Consider the following 21861-nt stretch of genomic DNA (forward strand, 5'->3'; position numbering starts at 1 on the left):
TAGTCAAACTGCAATATCATATTCAAGGTAAAAGAAGTGAGACCAGAATCCAAGTAGGAGTAACACTGTTTTTTTTAACATAATATACATAAAAAATATTTCAAGAACTACAAAGCTTCATTTTAACTTTGAAACTGTCGGCCATTTCTTAAAATGTGAAACTAGGTTAAAAAAAAAAATCTGTCAACATTTGAACTCTTCCTAGCACATTGTCACTGTCATAGGTGGACAGACATAAACGTTTGAGGCACTAACCAGGTTTTGCCTAAGATATTAAAAAAAATTAGGAGAATCGTTCCCATCTTCCCAGTTAACCGCCATCCCTTAGCAATTAGCACTCTTGTAGTTCCCTTAGCTGTTTTTATTGTGAAGGGCCGACAGTGGGTATCAAATGCTTGATTTTTTTTTTAACAGGAAGAGGTACATGTATATAATGATGGAACTGACTGGATACAAAATAGGAACCTATAATATCTGCCATATTGCCCATCATATTACATAGATAATACAAATTTTAAAATATTTACTAAAATCAAATAGTTACATTTTGAAAATTACCTTTAATCGAATCATTTTCAGCTCTCATTATGTCAATGAGTGAACTCTCCAGTGAGTGCATGTCAAATGTCCTGGGGCGATCCTGTAAACACAAACAGCCACAGACCACTTTTAAAATAGCATTTAATTATAAAAGAGGACAATAAGCTGCATTTGATGGGACAAAGATCAAAAAGTGGCAATTTTCCTCCCTCCCGTGTAAGGCACATAATTACTACATTTTATTTTTAACACTTACGAAACACCAAAAACCACAAAATAAGTACCCAGTGCTCAGCAAAGACTGATTTGATTTTAATAATAATTTCAGTTAAAGCAATACTTTTATGAACAAAGCAAAAACAAACTAATTTCTATCCGGTTAAGAACATTACACAAAGGTAAAAATAAAATTTGTAATCTTTCTCTGCCACTTAAGACTGCAGTAATGTGTTCCAGCCGTCATTTACTAAGGTGACGTCTACACGTGCTTTTCAGAACAGCTATATTTACTCTTAGGCCAAGATCTGAAAATAGTCATCCAATGTCTGTAAGACCACTGAATGGCAAAGTATTCTTGAGTTTTCTGCCCTTCAAATTAAAAGGCAGACAGGGAGTAGAGAACATTGCTGGTCTAAACCCTGGTTAACAAAATGCATGTCACTAGTGGGTGAGGAATCTGAAAAGACACAACCCTCCAAGCGCTGAGGCATTCTTCAGGATGAAAAGTACAAGAGAGAACTAAAATTAAAGTTTAGCTTGTTAGTGGAACGTAGATGAAAACATTTTCAAATTAAATACCAAAGGGGAAGCAGTAGTACACATTTCTGGCCCACCTTAAGAATAAACACATCTACATACAGACACCACAGCAAGGGTGTTAAAGAAAAGGGGGCTGCTAAAGGAATGTGATGAGCACAATTTCATAAACTTCTCTTCAATTCAATTTTCTCTCATTATATTTTTAAAATTTTATTTTTATTAAATTTTTTTTGGGGGGTAGGTAATTAGGTTTATTTATTTTATTGTATTTTTTTAACAGAGGTACTAGGGATTGAACCTAGGACCTCGTGCATGCTAAGCACGCACTCTATCACTGAGCTGTACCCTCCCCAGCCTCTCATTAGTTTTTAATTCAAAGCTTTGGCTTTTTCAAAGAATTCACCTAATTGTATCCCCCCCTTTTTAAGCTTGTCGGGATCTCACTTTTCCAGCTTCCTAGCTTACCTCTAGAACTTTCAGGTTGACAGAGCTTGTCCTCCACTCAAGAGCATCTTTTGATCACCCTGACATCTCTCCTTTGTCCTTCTGTAACACTACTCACCCTGTACTATTATTTTCCTTGAAATAGGCACCACTCCCCCCTACCCCACCCCACCACACAGATAGTCAGTAATGTTCACTGAATTGTTTTATGATACAAAATTTTCTTAAACTTCTGCAAACTGCGGAGTCCAAGGGCAGTTATATTGGGATATAATCCAATATTTTAAGCAGGAAGTATTACAGGTTTTCTCCCCTAGTGTGGCAGGGGATGAAGATGGGATGGGGAGTAAGTGCCTTAAGATGCTATTCTGCTCCCAACTGGTATGGCTCCTCCAGAATATCTTTCCCACCTTTCCTCCTGATTCTTTCCTCATTACCCTCATCTTCTCGACAAGGTCTATAGGGAGGCAGGCGGTCAGGTGGTCAGAATGAGAATTTCTAAGGGTTAGTGTTCACAAAAAGAAAAAACTCTTCTGTTTTTATCCTTCCTCATCTCAAGCACTGAATAAAATCAAAACTTCACTGCGTATTCCTTTGGAAGCAAAGTGAATTTGACGCATAACTTAAGAAAAAGGTTAAAATAAAATTCCACTATCTCATTCTGCAGTAGCTGGATGTGTCCGCCCTTCAGCATCCTATGAACCACACTCATAATCAGGCCAGCCACTGTCTCTATCTCCAACACAAAACCAGTCTCGGAGGCACTAATTCTCAGTGTCTGCTCACTTGCCTGTGTCCTCTGACTGTCAGTTTCTCAAGGGTAGGAAGTATGTCTTCCATCAAATGTTCCCAATGTCTGTAACTCCAAAGGGTGATGGTGTGCCGAGATGCTCATCTCTTCGAGCCACAGGACTGCCCAGGGGGCCTGCTGTGGTAGGAAGTCCCTGGCAGATGATTTCTGTTTCAATATGATCATTTTCTATATGTGCCATGATGCAAAACAGGCTGAAAAGCCTCGTTCGATGTATCTCTATCACTGTGCCTCACACAGGAGCCGGCAGGTTAGAAAGCATGCATGTGTTTGCTTAATGAATGAATTCTTTCAAGTAATTTTTAAGTGTTTAAAATATTTCTTTTCTCCTATGTCCTTATCTTACAGGCTTGTTTTTATACATCCCCTTTCTGGCTATAGAATTGTAGGGGTTTTTTGTTCAAAGTAACTGCGATGGTGGTGGGGGCGGGGGGAGAGATGGAGAAAAAGACCTCAGCCTACTATTTTTTTTTTTCAGTGAAACTAAAGTAGGAAACAACCTTTCAAGTTCCAGAACTTGCATTTTGCCAATCACTGAATGACAAGAGCACCACAGAGAATCAGTTGATGAGGAATATTACACACAGTGTTTTTTGTTTGGTTTGTTTTATGACAGCTGTTTCCAGTAAGTAAAGAAGCAGCTTTTTCACCTATAAGTTTCTAAATGTGTTATTGGAATTTAGCAAAGCCACTTCATACTCACACCCTCACGCAGGCTATTGCCTAGAAGGTAAAGACTTTTGCGAAAATAACCACCACTGACTTCTAACTGGTAGAGTACCTTGAAACTAAAACCCTAAATGAATATTTAAAATTTTGGTAATGCTTTGTGGGATTAAGAAGTGAAAAAAAAAACCCTTTTCACACGTATACTAGCTTTCATTTGTCACAATGTTATACAAGGATGACAAACAAATACCAATATACAAACTCTGATCAACTGGTACTGACTCTCAGATGCAATGCGTTGACAAGAATCTCCTGGCTCTGTATGAATTAGAAGAAAACAGTGTTTCAACGGATCAACAAGGATGACTACATGCAAGATATAAGACCCAATGGCACAAGTACCACATTTTTGCCAACTCCGGTCTAATATGTACTCCTCCCCATAATCCAACCTTATTTGTAAATATGATCATTACAAACTCCTTTACATTTGTATATCACTTTGTTTCTTAACACGCTGTGGCAATTTAAAGAGTTCAAAGCCACATATTTTGTCAAGTAAGCATTCTGTTCCCAGAGAGGGTCCAAAGTTTATCATTCTGATTACTCCCTCACTGATCTGTCCATTTAAAGTAACCATTTTTTTTAAAAGGACTGAAATATAAATGTCTGTGCCATTAAGAAGTAGACAGAGGTGTACAGACACAAATAAATCCAAGGAATAAGAACAGCACAAACAATGCTGGTTTTCCTGCCCAACAACCAAAGTATCAAATCAAGAGTGCTTTGATCTCTGTATTTCACTCTTCAGTCTTACCTTTTTGGCTTGCTAATTGGGCCAAATATCATAACCACTTATCTATTTTCTAGTATCCATTTCCCGGAAAGTAAACTAACTATGAAATAGAAATCTTGTTAAGTGACAGCTCTTCTTAATGGAACTTGAGCTGATGACCAAGATATGAAGGTAAGCATCAGTGGAAACGAGCCTTAGACACCAGGAAGTCCGGCGTGTCTTGTGAACCTGGGCACGTTCATCCTCTAGACCTCTTTGCTGATCCGAAAAGGGAGTTTGATTAGATCTCTAATGTTCCTTTCCTAGCTCCATAATACATTTATTTATATTCTAGCTTTCTGACATTCTAAGATGGTCTATGCTCTTCAAGATTTGCAGTTTAAGTTCTGATTGAGTATGGCAGCAACCAAAAATGTGAAGGGCAATGACTAACCAAAGTTTATCACTTCTTGCCCACAAAAAGGTGGGGTCAATGACAGATTAATAAGAAAATGATGTCTTGGAGTCTTAAAAGGATAGTCACTCCATTTTCATTAAGCTATTCACAAATGCAAAATATCGAGCTTTTTCCAAAAAAGTTACTTAAAATAATTTGTTGAAGCAGGATATTCTGATTTCAGATAAAAGTCCAAAGAATCTATGATAAAGCAAAAGCCAGTGACAACTCTATTTGCTCCAAGCTATCATTGCCAGTCTCTCTCGGCAGCGTACAGGGAGGAAAAAGAGAAAAGTGCAGCTGCCCTTCACTGAGCATCCACTAAGCACCTGACATTATTCTAGGTGCCTTTTAAATACTGTCCTAATTAATCTTCAAACCTTATAAGTTAGACTGCATTATTCTCGTTTTAATGATAACAATCAAGACTGGGGAAAATCCACAGTTCACTGCACAGGTATGTTACCGCGCAGTTCAGCAGCTTCACCAAGATTCAAGCTCAAGTTTCACTCCAAAGTAGGTGGTGCTTCCTTGGGTAAAGTAATGGTCATGGTAGTCAAAATACCACACTCATTAAGATATAAATTAGAATAAACAAGACACTCTGCCATAAGGGTCCTGGGGGCAGGAACATGCTGGCTAGCAGCTAGCAAACAGTAGGCACTCAATTATTACTCAATAAAACAAAAGAACAAAATGTATGCATAAGAGTAACATAGGATAATATCAGAGATACTTAAAACGTAAGAAGAGATAGAGAAGCTGTATCTTCCTTCTTCCTATTGAGATGACAGATAGTGGTACACAGATTAGAGACCTAACACAAACGCATCTCTAGATTAACTGCAGCCAACCACAGGAACTGAAGTGGCAGTAATAGTTACAATAATATCAGCAGCTAACATGTATCAAGCTCTAATGCCTTACATGCACAATCGCATTTACTCCTCACAAAAAGCCTATACAATGAAGTGTTCAGTTATCCCATTTCACAGATGAAGAAAGTAAAGTGATTAAGTAAGTTTATTAATGTCAGGTAAGTGGAGAAGGCAGAATTTGAACCAAGACCTTCTGATTCTAGAACATGTACACTTAATAATTATCAATAAAAATAAAAGACCACCAATTATTTCCAAGGCTCAGCAAAGCAAACTTGATTACAACTGTGCCTAGATCTCTTTTTATTTTGTAATCTTAATTGTTATACTAAATATATTGAGTTACAGGTCAGTAACTGGTTGGTTTCAGTTTCTGTCATCTCTACTTCACAGGACAATGTCTAAGGGAAAAACCACACAAGATGCTATGAAAATCAAAGTTGATAAAAATAAACTTCTGACAAAGCAAATTAGTGTTTCACAGAGTAGGACCTGTCCTTTTAATATATCTGAATAATCCTGACTGCCACGGCAAAATAGCTACATCAGCATAGAATTGATGACATGGCTTTTTATTTAACATCCCAGAAGCAGCCAAAAGCAGCACAGGAACCTGATGGTCTATCACTGTCAGGATGAACAACTAGATTGCAACTATGCTACAAACCAAAATTATTATTTCATAACTTTTTCTTTTTCTTAAACATCCAGATGGATAATATAAGCTGGTGTTTCTCCTATTTAAGAGTACATCAGAGCCATCTGGAGGTCCCATCAGAACATAGACTACTGGGTCAACCCCTGAAGTCTCTCATTCAGTAGGTCTGGGTAGGACCCAAGAATTCACATTTCTAACAAGTTTACAAGTGAAGCCAGGGACCACACTTGGAGAACCACTGAGTTAAGCAATTCCATTCCACAGGTTAACATCATTAGATACTTGGGGGTGTGATTTGTAACTTACATCCTGGTTGACGGCTGTGATGCAGTCCAGCTTAAATAGTCTACACCAGCCATTTTAAGGTTTCCTTATGAAGAGAAGGGCTTTGCTCTCAAAACCCAAAACAAAGCCCTCTCTTCCCAGGTCTAAGATGCATTAATTGGAAAAAGATTACAATCAAGTTCAACTTCAAGAAATCAACCACCATGACCACTCCTCTATTGGTTTCTGCCTTATTATATTTGAGATAGTATATTTTAGCATTACTAGATCTGGTCTAAAACACAAAATATACTAAATTGAATATAACCACATCATTAAGAACCAAAGCCAAAATTCAGCTACTCCCTTTACTCATTATCTTCTTATAAAGACAGATATTACCGTGATCATCACTTCTCAGACTGCTATGGCTCTGTATCAGCTTATGGAAGTTTCTCTTTCTGTCTTAAACTTTGAAGGGAAAGGAAAATATTTTGGTTTGAAAGGAAAGTCTATGCCAGTGTATGAGCTGCCAAAATAACTAGGAAGTTTGAGATGCCAGCAGAGCCCATAATCAAAGGTAACCATGGGAGTTTTAATCCAAAATTTGCCAAATGTAAATACTCTACTTGGATTAAATACTTAAACCCACAGACATCACAGGTTGACAATATAGTCAACTTTCAAGACCCTTCCATCCCTGTTGCAGGCACAAGCCCCCCTTTCCCCCAGACTCCCCTAGCACGCTGACATCCCACGTGATATCGACAAGCTCGGTTACAGCTAACCCCGCTTCCCACCACTGGACTGTATCACTCATCTCCACAGCCACAGACCGGAGCAACTGTGCAGCATACAGTAAGTCCCTCATCATCGTCACCATCATTATTAAAGTGGCGAACACGTCCCTTCCAGCTCAGTGTTGTGTCTCACATGAGTGATGTATGACATATGCACATCAGTTCCTCACAACCATCATGTAAACTGGGTACAATTATTACCCCCATTTTAGGCAAATGAAGCTATGAGAAGTTAACCAGTTGCCCTCAAAGTCACCAAGTAAGTGGTGGAGTCTGACTTCAGAGCAGAAACTCAGAAAAGTGGTCCATTTAAATGAGCTTTGTCATGACCTAGAAATTTCAATCTGTTAACACCTGTAAGGTCTGAAATCCTTCACCGTCTACAGGGTCTGAATGCAGAGAACAAGCATCAGTGGTTAAAGTGAAAGAAGGAGAAACCAGGTTTAGTAGCATCTCATATTTCTTAGCAGGGTCCCTCTTTAGTAGGTACTTTCCCATTATGACCACTTTATAATGAAGGCAAAGCCTCTTACAGAGCTGAGGCTAGCAAGTGCCCCCTAATAGAATAATACACTATAACAAAATCAATCCATGTCTTCGGCGGATTACCCTGATTGGATCAATAGCTCCATTTGCTCCCATGTGAACTGATGAATCAGATCTCTCCAGAAAGTCTTTTAGAAAACTTTCTTTTATTCTAACTTCACTAAATAAACCACACTCATTTTCAGCATTAAAAGATTTTAAAACGGTAAATATTTCTTCTCACCACTTAACTGTATTAAAATCACAACTTGGCATTTCTAGACTTGATCAGTCAGTTCCTGGGTCAACAGACCCCTTCCTCTTATTAACTGTTTGTTCATTTTCACCTTGCCTGGCAGAGAGAAATAATTAAAATCTATTCCAAGACCGGTGTTTAAATCGCCACTCGCTAGATGAGTAATCTTGATACTGTATCTCTGAACCTTGATTTCATCAACAAAATGAGGATGGCATCTCCCTTATTAAACAGGAGTGAGGAGAAATGAGATGAGGCCCATGACAGACCGTGCATGACACGAGCCAGTTAAGAGACCCGCTCTGCCCCTTCTCTCTCTGGTCAAACAGCAACAGGGCCTGAAACGAACATATTTAAGTAGGTACTGTTTGTGTATATCTGAATAATTCAGCTGTTCCATGCTTTTTCCTGTAGCTCATTTTCATAAACAAAATAGAAAAAGATTTTTTTCCATCAAATAAGCTATTTGGGGCAAGAGGTCATTAGTTCAGGACAGTAGGTAAATACTACTAAAATGCAGCCCTAAGGAATGAAGTCATTTAGATCCTTCTGGCCATTCCTCTATCTTTGGCTGCTTACTGGCTGTCAGCATTCCTCTGCTCCACGTCTGCTGGGCCTGATCAGGGTCCACAGTCAGCAGAGAGAATGGTCACCTAAATACACAATCTTTATTCCTAAACTGAGGCTCGTATCCTATAACCCACAATATCCTTAACATCTCTGAGCTTTCGCGAGCCTTGACAGCAATGTCAAGAGGCAGCCTGTGCCCGGTGTCAGCCTTTCAGGGCCCTCACAACTCCCACCCTCACACCCTTAGCTCTTCAGAGTCTCCTGAGCAGAAAGCGCTTCTCAACACTCAGGCACAAAGCAAGAAGTCACTGGCCTGTACACTCCTTGAGAAGCACGTCTGCCTTGGTCCTGTATTCCCAGCACACAAGCCACTGTAAGCACCAAACACTTGTGAGTTGAAAAAGAGAAAGAGATGAAAAAGTGTGATGTAGTCCAAAGGCCTGCAAAAGACTCCAAACCTCTAAATTCCCCTTAAAAAAAAAAAAAAAAAAACTGGTCTAGCAAATAAAAATGCAACCGAAAAGCTCTCAGTCCTGTCCTGTTCTCTCTCCTTTTGGACAGCCTTCCAAAAAGTCTAGAGAAGCCTGAACCTGGGAGAAGGCTGAGATGGAGTGAGGAAACCTGGACAATCTCCTCTCACATTTTTGGTCATCAGATGATGTTTTGTTGGATCTCTCTCTCTCCCTCTTTTTTTTTTTTTTTTCTGATGGCCATGTGACCACCAGCACCCTTCTTAGCCCAGGAGGGAGGAGATGGGGCCAGAAGTGGTTTCTTTAGATATTAGCACCAGGTTGAGTAGTGAAACAGGCTAAACAAGCACAACAGAAATGTGGGCCTTGCTTCAGTTTCCACTATCTTTCTTTAAAAAAAAAAAAAAAAAAAGCTAGAAAATATTTTTGTATGTTTTTTAGGGAGAAAAAAAGACTCTCTTTTAGAGATACTAAATATCTCTGAAATACTAAACCATTTACAGATGAAGTGATCTATTAGCTGGGAAATGCTTCAAAATAATATGAAAGCAGGAAAAGAGGGTCGGGAAGAGAAATGAAAGAGGACCGTCCAGGACCTGACCACTGTTGGACGCCACATGACATGTTCTCGTAGTTTGCTATATTATTCCATCTATGGAATATTTTAAATTTTTAAATTTAAATTTTTCCAGAATAAGAAACTGAAGAGACATGAGGGGGAAAATCTTTACCCAAAGAGGAAACAAACAGCTGGTCACTTGATTTTCCTGCAGTGCTCAAGAAAATGAGAGCATCATGTAGGCTGTTAAGTACAGTGACTATGAAGTGCAGTGATTTTATTAAACAAAATTGGCAGTTCAGTTTATAAAATCCTTCTTTGACAGGAAGCTCAAATTACCTCACACAACGGTTTTCACATAAGAAGAATCTGTGCTATTCACAAAATTTTTAATATTTCTATGTGTTGACTTTCTTATATCAACAAAATCTTTTGGAAGCCAAATATTAGACATATTCCATTTTATCCTCAAAAAGACTGGACAAAAAGAAATGAGAAAATGAAGGATCAGGAAAGCTGAGTAGCTTGCCCTGGTCACATAGCTAGCAAGTGGTAAAACCATTGCTGGAACTCAAATCTGACTTCCCTACGATAACTCGGATAACTTTTCTAAGTTCTTATATTAACTTTCTTTGTTTGGTTCTTTTTAAGGTTCTTACAGACAGTAAGGTTACAGCAGCTACTTTACTGACGAGCATCAGAATCACTCCTCGAAAATACCTGGGAAAACTGTTATTAAAAGTATGTTGCATAATATTTAAATATAAACATGTTTTAAAATGCATAATACTGAGGGATTAACTATAACTTATTTTAGATCTACAAGAAAACAATGATTGGGATATATCAGATGAATATTCAGCAAATAGAAATTTTGTCCAATCTAAATAACTCTACAAATATGAAAAGTACTTGTTCAGCTTAAGGCTTTGAACTAAAAATTCAGTCTGCAAACATGAGAGAGGACCTCAAGTGGCTGGATGGAGTTTTTCCCTGGACAAGTAATGAGATCTGAATTCTGCAACCCACTGGCTAAAGTCTGCCTTTTGTGGTACCATGTTGTCACAGAACTTAAAAAAGCACTTACTATGAATAGGGGTGTATTTATAAATATGACCATTAATAAAACATTTGGAAATGCCATTTACACATTGTTTCTGTTATACCTAAAGCTGAACCTATTAGTTTGCCTCAAAGTTTAAACAGCTCTTGGATTAAAATAAAATATAACTATTGGGCTAGTTGCTAATTTGTTTATAATGATAAAAAAAATGCATCTTCAGTATCATTCAAAGATTAGCAGAGAAATACATTACAAATCAAATCAAAACAATTTTTATGAGATATCTAGTCCTGTGCCTAGTTTATAACACAGGAGGCACTCAATAAATATGTACCAAATATATTAATTAAAATATAAAAAAAAACTTAATTCCAGGATAAAAGCTAAAACATTCCCAACTCAAATGTACGGTACGTTTTCCTGTTTCTTACCAACAATCATAAATGCTCCATTAACGGAGAGTCTCCTTTAATGTATACAAAAACAATCAAATGTCCTAAATTTCTTAAAACTGCTATAAGCCAAATCTCTCAAACTACTGAAAGATGCAGGCTGCCAACGCCAATAGAAGTCTGGGTATATGTACAATTATAAAACTTCTCTTCAAGAAAACTGATAATCCTGCTAAATGTTCTACTTGCTCTGGGTTGCATCTAGCTTATTCAAAAGGAGTACTCTGAGAAGTAGAGCTTATATAATACAATAAGCAATTCTAAGGACTGCTCAGAATCTTTCATAGATACCCAAGCTTTTTGTAATTACTTTAATTTCATGATTTTACCCAATATTAGAGAGTCATATTTTAAATTAAAAAAAAATTAAGCCACCTAATATGGCCTCATACTTAAAGTACCTCACAATAATCCTTTCCTCCTAGGAATTAATATCTTGATGAGGTTTGTCTTCCCAAATTTAAACGATTTGCTCAAGGTCGCACAGCTAATTAGAGTTCAGAGTCAAACAGGTCTGTTTGGATTCAGGGCCTGGGCTTCAGTCTACTACATTTTTGGCCTCTCACAATTGCCTTTCTCAGTAATTATTAAAGTTGCATCTTCAGAAACTAATTAAAAATAGGATCTATAGACCTTTCTATCTACTAAGAATTTTCTGAAAATCTGAAAGTGGAACTCCTTCTGTTTCAATATTATAAAATATGATGAGACTCTACACTAAATTTGAAGTAAAAAATGATAATATTGCTATCAATGTATCATGGTAAAAAATATACTTTAATTTCTGCAAAAACAATTTTCTTTGAACAATTAAATATAACGTAAGTTTTTGTCAAGAACAATTAAAATGAATGTTTATGTTATAAGCTCCCTGCCGTAAAGAGAAAAGGATCAGACACATTAGCTTATCTGTGATGGGACCAAAAACTAAGGTACAATACAGTGGTGAAAAAAATGTGATAATGGAACTTCAAGCTTATTTTCCTTATAGCAAGACAGAAAAGTCATAAGGAAAATAAATTTAGACTAAAATTCAAGGTAGGTATACGTTAACTTTAAAACTACTTTTCCGTCTCTGTCTTGTTAACACCAACAAAAATTATTCTCAAAAGCATAAACTCGTGAACTAAGTAGCATCTTTCTAGTTGAAACTAGCAACAACCACATTCACTAGGCTTGCAATAAACAGGTTTTTCCTGAAAGATGTTCAAACAGTGTGTTGATCATACTCCATGGCTTCTCTGAAGACATGACAAAAAGTAATCAGAAAACTCTACCCGGCTCAAGTTTTGATTCCATCAGAAAAGTAATTAAACCTAGCTAAAAGGCTTCCTACAAAAAGGAGTAACGTTGCATCTGCATTCCCAAAGTTCTCCCAATATTTCAGTTCTGCTGGAGCCAGAGCCATCCAACCCACACTTTATAGTTAAAACATATATATTATATAAACTATATATATATAGTTTCCCCTCTTCTAATATAAACAAATACAAAGTCAAAGAAAATGTTTCTTATGCAAAGATCCCTCTTGGGACTATATTAAAAACCAAAAAATGTAATGAGGTTGTACTTCAGACAATTTTAATAATTCACCATGACTTTCAGAACTGAAGCAATGCAGTAACTTCCTATTTTCAAATATAAGATGTCATATGCAATTTTAAGGATCAATAAACCGACAACACAAGGAGAGTTATTCAAGTGGCATGGATTATTTGCCTGGTTAAGACAACTTAACAACAAATCCTTGATGACCAAGTAAGAGCAAATGGGCTCTAAACCCCGAAAGGTCTCCCTGTCAACCGAGTTTTAGGATGGTCTTTGTGACAGATTTTGTCTCCCTGCTTTTTTTTTTTTTTTTTTCTTGTGGCCTACTTCTCGGTTCTTAGTTAGGGCGTAACTGAGCTGAAGATAAGAGGGTATCAGAATGTATACCACACAATTTCCCTTCACTTTCCTGTAAGGAGAGAAGATCTAGGCACCCTTCCAAAGAAGTGCTATATTCAAACGTAATTATTGGCAGGTGCCCCAATATATTATTTGGTTTGGACATCAGAATTCCAGGATGTGTTTGGCAGGATGGGTAGGATATTTTTTCCCCCTTAATGTAAGGTCAAATCATGCCTTTAGTCACATGAATATGGATCTTGTTTCTTCATTTTGAAATTGAGACAAGAAAGCCAAACCTTACAGGGTTGAGAAATCCTATGTAGGAAGTGAGATAACATATGTGAAAGCACCTAGCTCAGTGCCTGGTATATAGTAGGTACTAAAAACAAACAAACAAACAATTGATTTGAATATTATCTAATATTTTAAAGTTGATAAATAAATGTATTTTATTATTTCCCACTTCAAAACTTAATCCATAATCAGCTTTTGATCAGCAGGTATCAATTATTCACTCTGAAAATCTTTCTTCTAATCTTACATGCCTCTTGGAAGCATTCCCACCACCCCCAACCTCATGTGTGACTTGTAATAATAATATCAAAAACAATAATTTCTACTTCATAGGCCTGTTGAATGAATTAAATGAGTTAATATACGTAAAACAGAATTATCATAGGCATGTTGGCTATTATTAAATACACATTCGTTCAGTTGTATTTGAAAACTGGGTTTGAGGCATGTTATCTGAATTCACACGAAGAAAACTTTAAGCTAAGCAAGAACAATTTAGAAACAAATTTTAATACATAGAAAATACCAAAACATAATGCCTGTCATATCAGTTACTTAGAGGATTATTCACATAGTTGGAATCTTTGCTCCTGCTCATAAACATTGGTAAAAGAGAGGTTAAGACTGGCAAAAAAAAAAAACAAAAAAAACTTAATGTCATCACTAATTTTAATTCACGGTATGTACCCAAACCTGTATTAAACAAATGTAAAAACCATTCTGATTCATTTCAAATTAAAATAAACATTGCCCAGTATCAGTTACATTTCAGGTAAATTATTTCCTTTTAATACAATAATATTATCCTGGCCTTTGACTGAATACCAATATTGTAATATAGCCATGTAAATTCTATCTTGTAATTTCTGTGGTAAACTTCAAGATCTCTCTATAATACCTAAGGAATTCTTTCTAACAGCAATGGGAATTGAATATTAACATCTATAAAATGTCTTTGCTAAAATGAATAGCGTTTAAGGTAATACATTTAAATAAGATAGCAGTACTTAGAAAAAAAGAGTGTGGACTGTGACTGTAGCACTTTAAACCCCACAGCAGCTTGTTTTAGGATCATAAGGAACTTAAGAAACATCTAGGTCACCCCCTCCTCCGATTTTATGAAGAAACTGAGGCCCCCAAATGCTATTACACTCATAGGGCCAAGACTACAACCTAGGTGTCTGGGCTCCCAGTCAAATAAATGTTCCTTCAACTTTTTTCATATCAAATTTAATCAAGTAATTCATATCAACTCAAAATGGTATTTTTTTTTTGCCAAAAATTAATTCAAAAGAATAATTGTTTAAAACACACATACACACACATACAAAGAACTGCATTCATTTAAGTAAGCACCACAGTACTCAGTTCACTAACTTCTTATATTTTTCAAAACCCAACTAGGAATTTCTTGTCATAAAGATTTTTTTTAAATCACATATGACTTTCAAATCACCCCAATGCTTGCTCTCAGCTCCCCACCCCCCGACCTCTCCCTCTCTCTCTTCTCTCTTTCACACACACAAATACACACACTCTCCTAAAAATGATGGGGACGGTGAGCAGAAATGAACAACCTAGTTTCTCATTCTACCATGTTTGAGGCAGGTATATTGACTCATCTTTTGTCCATCCTCAGCATAACAGACAACAATTCTAAGGGAAGAGTTAGCTTCTAACGATATCTTTTAGCATCAATCTTAGTCTATTATTATTTCATAAACCAGCTTAATCTCTAAGAAACCATCTGATTGAAAAAAATTACACGTCAAGCACATTCCATTAGCTCCATAAAATATCAGTAATGGGCATATATGTGGTTTATTCACTTTCTGAAATTTTTATTTTTCCCAAAGCAAACCTTTATCAAAAATCAATAAACTGAGAATGCAAAACAAACTATGAGGTCACATATTCATTCTGTCAGTTTATAGTAGCAAAAGAAAAGTATTTTCAATTCTGAGCCAATCTTAAATCTAGTTAAAATGTCGGGAATGCCATCTTGGATTTTTTAAGTTAGCAATATATAAATAATTCATAAAAGTTACTTTTGCATTAAATTTCCTCTAAATTTATGTTCAAAGGAATATCAAAACCAACTTTTTAAAAATAGATTTCATGGGACTGCCAACGTCTTAAACAGCCTTTTACCTGACCACTAAGGCATGATAATTGCTCTCTTCAGTTTGAGTAAAAACCCTTTCTAAAAACAAAAGCCAACAGCTTCTTTATACCTGGGCAAAAAATTATTTTAAAAAATCTAAAACTGGATTTCACCAAATATTTTAAGATACATCCTAACCATTCTACCTAAATCCTTAGAGAGCGATTTAATTCCTTGGAATGACACGGGGTTCTATTAGCAAACTTCCCCTTCCTCTGAGCAAATTATTAATTAAAACAGATAATTCTACTGGTACTTACATCATATTTGGAGACACCGCACCTATTTTGAAATCTGTTTTAGTTCTTGCAGAATGATCTTTAAATTAACCCTCTAGATGTACGTAGCACGTATGTTTGTGTACACATGTATATAGACATGTACACATGTCTACAGACATAGCTTTTAATCCTTGCTTTTTAACCTAGAGTTTGTACTCTTATCAGTTATGTGCTTTGGGGCAAGTTATTATACCTTTCTGATACTCAACTTTCTCATCTGTAAAATGGGGATAATATTAGAACTTACCTTGTAGGGTTTGTTGTGAAAACTGATTCAATGTTACCTTATTACCCATCTAAATTTCCTAAACACATATAAATGACCATACCCTAAAGTATACAAATTTAGTGGGGCATCTGATGCTCAATTAACTATGAAATTCCCTTTATCTCACATCTATCAACTAGATTTGGCTGCTCATTAAAATCAAAAACATCAAACAATGTGACTCCTGCAGCATAAGGCTACACTGGTGGCAAGCAAGACAAGTGATCTTTGCCTGGATCTATTTTTAGGAATGGCTGAATTATCTACACCCCTAGCGTTAACACTGGAAAATAAACAAATGGGTGAAAGACATCATAAAAGAGTCACTCTGAGATCAACAGCTTCACAGTATTCAAAAATACATAGGGATGACGAAAACATTTAGATCTTCTCTCTAGCAATCCTTACTGCCACAAAGCAGAATTTGCAAAAAGGTTTATGAGGAACTGCCGGTTTGCTGAATTCTGACTGTTCAGACTGCGTGGTTCGGAAGGGTTTCAGGTTTAAAATATAACCAGTGAGAAAACTGTCATTCAATAATTGATTTTCAGGGATTCACTACCTTACAATGGAGAAAAATTAAGTGTTTTGGTTATACACTTATGGATATAGATAGAAAATGCCCATCAGCTGCCACAGTGAAATATATTTATATCTATATATTATTTATTCTCACTAAAATAAGTAGGGAAAAACCAACCCCGAGTCTCTTGTCAAGCTAGACAGAGATTATGGTTAATAATTATGACATCACTAGCTACCTGGTATTCATAATTATGCCAATTTATACAATTATCTATGGGAAGATAATAATTAGAAATTTACCCCTCAAAAAAAACAGCTGAATATTTTGTTCCAAATTACACTCCTCTCCTGCCAAAATAACATCTAGTAATTAACTCATTTTCAAGAAGAGCTCTGATATGAATACGAACAATTCAGACTCTCATAGTTACACAGTTATTACACCATGCCATTTCCTTATTCATCTTAATCTAATAATGGAACATAATAATCTTACCGGAAAAGGAAAAATGTTGTCAGCCCTGTTCAAGCTATCTTCCATCCAGGATTTAGGAGCAAAAGCAGAGCTGGGGCGAGTGTACTTCTGGAGCTGAATATGATTGCTTGCAAAATTTTTCTTCAAAGGCGAGATGGAGTTCAAGGGCGTTATTCCTCCATTCAGCCCTCTGCGGTGATCTCGGCCTTGGGAACCTCCCCAGCCACCATATCCACCACCTCCTGGGCTCCAGGAAGAAGACGGTGTAGGAGAGGGACTCTGGTAGCTGCTCCATGGAGAGGGGGGCTTGTTAAGATTATTCGCCAAATGAGGCAGCTGGTTAAAAGCAGCATTTCTATGTGTGAAAGGTGGGGGATGGGGACTGGCAGGAGACCTCCTTTGCTGCTGATGCTGGCTGTGATGATGCTGGAAATGAGGGTGATGAGGGTGGTGCTGGGAGAGAGGCCCGATCTGAGGAGAGAAGCTGCCTCCGAAGCCAGGGCTGACATGATGGGGAAAATTTTGAAACAACAGAGCACCGTTATTAGCCGAAGCAGCTGGGACCCCTCCCTGGTGAAAGAAACTTGCATCTTCACTGATGATTGTAGAGGAAGAAGGCGCTATTGCTGCTGACCAGTTACTGAAACCAGTAAGAGACGATGCACTAGATGTCAAGGGTTGGGTCGAAGTACCTAGCCCCGTGGCTTCTTGATAATCAAACCCTGTTAACACTGGTGATTCGATTCTTATTTTGTCCTTCCCATTGCCATTTTCTGAAGAATTGTCCCCTTGATTTTCTTCAGATTTTGCCTTCTCAGTTTCAGGCAGTATTCCAGCTTCCTGACCTGGACTTGGGGAGAGCTGCTGCTTTTCTAAAGGGTCTTGCTGTTCCTGTTGCTGACTTTTTGCTTTTTCTGACCCCAAGATCTCATCCTGAATGTTATGGGTAGCCGGAGCAGGAAAGAGCCAAGCTGACCCGGCACTGCTGCCATTGGCAGCTGTGTTATTATTTATAAAAGCAGCAGGGCTGGGGGTGGCATTTTGGTGATGGTGTGGAGGCTGCAGATGTGGATGGAATCTGACTGGAAAAGCAGATTTATTCCCAGTATTGCTTTGCACTAGCACTCCAAACCCGTAATCCCCCATTTATTATTTTTAGGCTCAGAATCTTACAATAAAAATCTTACAATAAAAAACAGCAAGCCTTTGTATCTTCTACCCCAAATTTAAGTTGCTTGTTTGAAATGTCTTAGTTTTAGCTAGCTCAAAGATCGCAGCTTATCACCCTAAATAGTTCAGATTTGGAATTCTGGTCTCTGAAATTTAAAAAAAAAAAAAATCTTAAAACATTGACATGAATCCAAGTGGGCTTATTTCTAGGAGGGAATAAAAACGAAGAGGGTAAAAAATCAAGTCTTTGGTTAGTAAAATAGGCGCTTTCTTTTTCCAAAGGAAAACGTACATGAATGACAAAAACACAGCTTCTCAAGCATCTATGGATGTAGAAGAATAAGCACTGCGCGGAGTAAAAATATATATATATATAATTTAACAATCACATATGGTCTTCTTCAGCAGTTTAGATTTACTCACATAAAAATTAGAATAGGGCTAAGTGGAGAATACGTTCTTTTCTTGGCAGCTTGGTTAAAAAAATCAGGAATAATTTAAGAACATTATATATTATATATTTATATATATATATAGATAGATAGATTATATTAGGTTATCTGGGGTGGGAGGCGAATTCCTGGTTGCGGGAGAGGAAATCAGCATTGACTAATGGAAAGATGATTGCAGGGAGGTTTCTGCTGTTCCTGGTCCTGTTTCTGCTCTTTCACGGGGTGCAGCTTTGGCCGCTGGGGCTGTTCCTGAAGCTCTGCGTGCAGATCTTGCTGCGGTCTCTGTTCCTGGGCTCCCCCCGGCCTCCTCTCCCCCATGAAATGGGTTGGAAACACCCGTTTCTCCCTCTTGGGGGTGCCGCGGTCAGAAGGGATTAGCGAGACTCGACGAGGACGAGCTGGAGGCCCGGGGGTGCGGGGACCAAGGGGGTGACCTGGAAGGTCCTGCGGTTTCGGCCTCTTCCCCTCTCTGCGGCTCCGGGGTTTTTTTCCCTCATGGGACCCAGGGGCGGTTTGTTCAGTTCTCTCAGTTCGATTCTCCGCAGGAGGAGGGGGAAGAGGAAAAAAAGGAAAAACCCACTAGGGTGCTTATCCTAAAAGAGAAGGGCCTCCCCCCTTTACTCTCTCTCTTTTTTCCCCCCAGATTTTTTTTAAAAAGTATAATTTAGAAGGCTTTTGTTTCTCCTCACGGTTGCCGGGCCGTCGTCGTCGCCGCCGCCGCCGTCGCTTTACCCCGGTCCCGCAGTCCCCGCTGTCGTTGTGGCGGACTCCGCCCGGCTCTTCTTCTTTTCTCCTTCCTCCTCTTCCTTCTCTGCTGTCGCCGCTGCTACCGCCGCCGCCGCTGCCGCCACCGCCTCCCGGTGCCCGGGTCCCGCAGCCGCGGCTGAGTCCTTCTCCTCAGGACCGAGCCGAGTGAAATGACAACCAGCTGGAAAGACCAAGAGACACTTCCGGTTCGAAGAGGGAGGCGTGGGGTTGGGCAGAAACCCCGCCCACCTGCCGAGAGACCAACCAGCTGTTAGAATTCAGATGAGGCCACGCCTCTTGGCCCAGGTCCCCTCCCAGGAAGGTCGAAAAGTTACCTCGAGGGACGCCCCTTCCGTCTGCGCCTAGCCCAGTGAGGCCTGGAGCCTGGAACCCGCTCCCCAACCCAGAGGAGCGCAGCGGGTCGCCATCTTTAGTGTGGGCAAAGGACTCTTGCGCTGTTTATCTTGCCTAACCAGGCTCCGCAGGAGGAGCATACAGGGACGCGCGGAAGAAAACAGATTCCTCTAGCACCATAGGAAAGAGTCCAGGTGTGGGAGATACGAGTGGCGATCCGCGAAAGCGTGGAGGAATCGGAGGACTGACCATAGTAAACGTGGTTCCCTAGGCATCACGTGCTTCGGCCCGAGCTCCGCCCCAGAGGGATCTGGAAGGGGAGGCGGGGCTTCCCAGCAGCTGTGCTGTGCCTAGAACTGCGTATGTTCTCGTCCCGGCTGTAGACCTCACGCGGGACACTCCCTTCACCTTCCATTCCCCCACCCCCACTCCTTCTGCTTGGTTTAGGCTCCTGTCTGGCGCAGTCTCTCAGGCACAAAAGATACAGTTGCTGTAGGCATACGTGCTTCAGCCCTCATCCTCATCCGGTTTTAGTCCACCCTACCCTCCTAACAGAGGGACATTTCCAAAACGAGAATCTTATCATTGTCCTCGCCTGCTCAGATCTCTCTATGGCTCCCCACTACCTCCTTGAAAAAGACTAAATTTTTCAGTCGAGTAGTCAAGTCTTTAACACTCTGGGGGCAGTATGTTTTAAGACCTCCTCTCCCTCCAAACGCTCCACAGCAAGCTGTTCCAAATATAATCTTCAGTGCTTTTTGCTTTTCCTCTCCTTTTTTCTCCACCTGGTGGACTCCTGTTTAGTTCTAGAAACCCGCTCAAAAGCTACCAACTCTGTCTTCTGAATTCCCTTTTATGAACCTCTCCTGCTTGTTTATCATCCTCTAATGATTACTCCCTATTGTCTCCTGGACCTGTGGTCAACTGTGGGCTCTTTGAGGAGGGGACCTGGTAGACAGGCGTCATCAGTGAATGAATGCTGAAGAAATGAGTGAACACTTCAACTACAGTGAAGTCTTTCCTGAATGACAGTCCCCTTTCCAAGTCTGAATTATTTCATTCCTCATGCCGTTTGGTTTGGAGCTCACATCTCTCAGACTTTCATCATTTAGGGTATTTGTTTGTTGCTCAGGGGCTCCATGTCTTATTCATATTTGTACATTTCCTCCACCATGAGCACCAGCAGGACCTAGGGTAATGGCTTGCTCTCAGCACAAACTCTAAAGATGTTGAATAAGTGAGTGTTTTCCTTGAGTGGAAAATGAGAAATGAAAATGAAAAGGAGAAATCAGAGTAGAGCCCAAGGGATTATGGCAAGAGTAGGAAAAAGAGAGAGAGAGCAAGAAAGAAATCAAAGACTTTTAAGAAGAATCTATGAACAAAGGTGGCTTCCATTTCATGTCCACAGCCTTTCCTCAGGGCCCCAAGTTCTGCTGCCTCAGTTTCTCAATCCTCTCACACTTCCCCGTAGAATATCTCTTTGGAATCTTAGTCGGTGATTTTATTGTCTTTCCTTGTATCATGAGCATGAGTCTAGTCTCTGCAACTGCACTTTGAGTACCTTGAGTGTTAGGGATTGGGTCTTACCCGCTGTTAATTTGCCACAACCAGGCATACCTTGAGACTTAGCTCATTCGGTTAGGTAACATTTCCTCCAGGAATGGTTTCCCTGACTGCTCCTTTCTCTAGCTTCTTGTAGATTCATCTTATTTAGTTACTGCTGGTTGTCAGTGACTTAGTTTTTTTGAGGGCAGAGGTTGTGTCTGATTTATCTTTGTGTTCCCAGTGGCCAGCAGAGGGTCTGGCACAGAGCAGACTCAGGACATGTTTATTAAATGAATGAATGAACTTTCAGTGCCCAGTGGATGGTTGAGAGTCCTTTGGAACTACTAATTCTCAGTGCCCTAAAATGGCTGCCAAGCTTGAAGGAAAGAGGGCTGTCTTTAGAGCCAAACAGGGAATTTGAATCCCAGCTCTGTTCCTTCCTGATCGTAGAGGCCTGGACATCACCTCTACAAGCCGCTGGTTCCTCATAGATAAGAGGTGAATGATATTTCCTCCCTGGCTCAGAGGTGGTAAATTACATGAGATACATGTGAAGGGCTGGGCTCATAGGAGGTTTTCAAAAATGTCAGTTCCTTATTAACATAGTAAGGGCAGAGAACTACTTCACAAGTGTCTTTTGTCTGGAAGCTGCATGCATCAGTGAATCCAGGAACCTGTGTTGGTTTGTAGAGGGAGAGGGTACACCAGAGCCACAGTCAGGGTGCTGCCAGGTCAGCCTGATCTCT

At 39.2% G+C, this 21861-nt stretch overlaps 1 protein-coding gene across 3 annotated transcripts in view; it reads right to left on the reverse strand.

Annotated features, from left to right (window-relative positions):
* Positions 1 to 19408, reverse strand: part of CPEB4 (cytoplasmic polyadenylation element binding protein 4) — a 62484-nt gene extending 43076 nt beyond the window's left edge. For all 3 annotated transcript variants that reach the window (XM_010972274.3, XM_010972273.3, XM_010972272.3), the window contains exons 1-2: positions 16869 to 19408; positions 559 to 640 (exon numbers count right to left, since the gene is read on the reverse strand). In XM_010972274.3, the coding sequence (XP_010970576.2) occupies positions 559 to 640; positions 16869 to 17993 (1207 nt within the window). In that variant the 5' untranslated portion in view covers positions 17994 to 19408. The remainder of the gene's footprint in view (positions 1 to 558; positions 641 to 16868) is intronic.
* Between the last annotated feature and the right edge of the window lie 2453 nt (positions 19409 to 21861).

This window comes from Camelus bactrianus, chromosome 22 (assembly GCF_048773025.1).
Source record: "Camelus bactrianus isolate YW-2024 breed Bactrian camel chromosome 22, ASM4877302v1, whole genome shotgun sequence".
Taxonomy (NCBI): Eukaryota; Metazoa; Chordata; class Mammalia; order Artiodactyla; family Camelidae; genus Camelus; species Camelus bactrianus.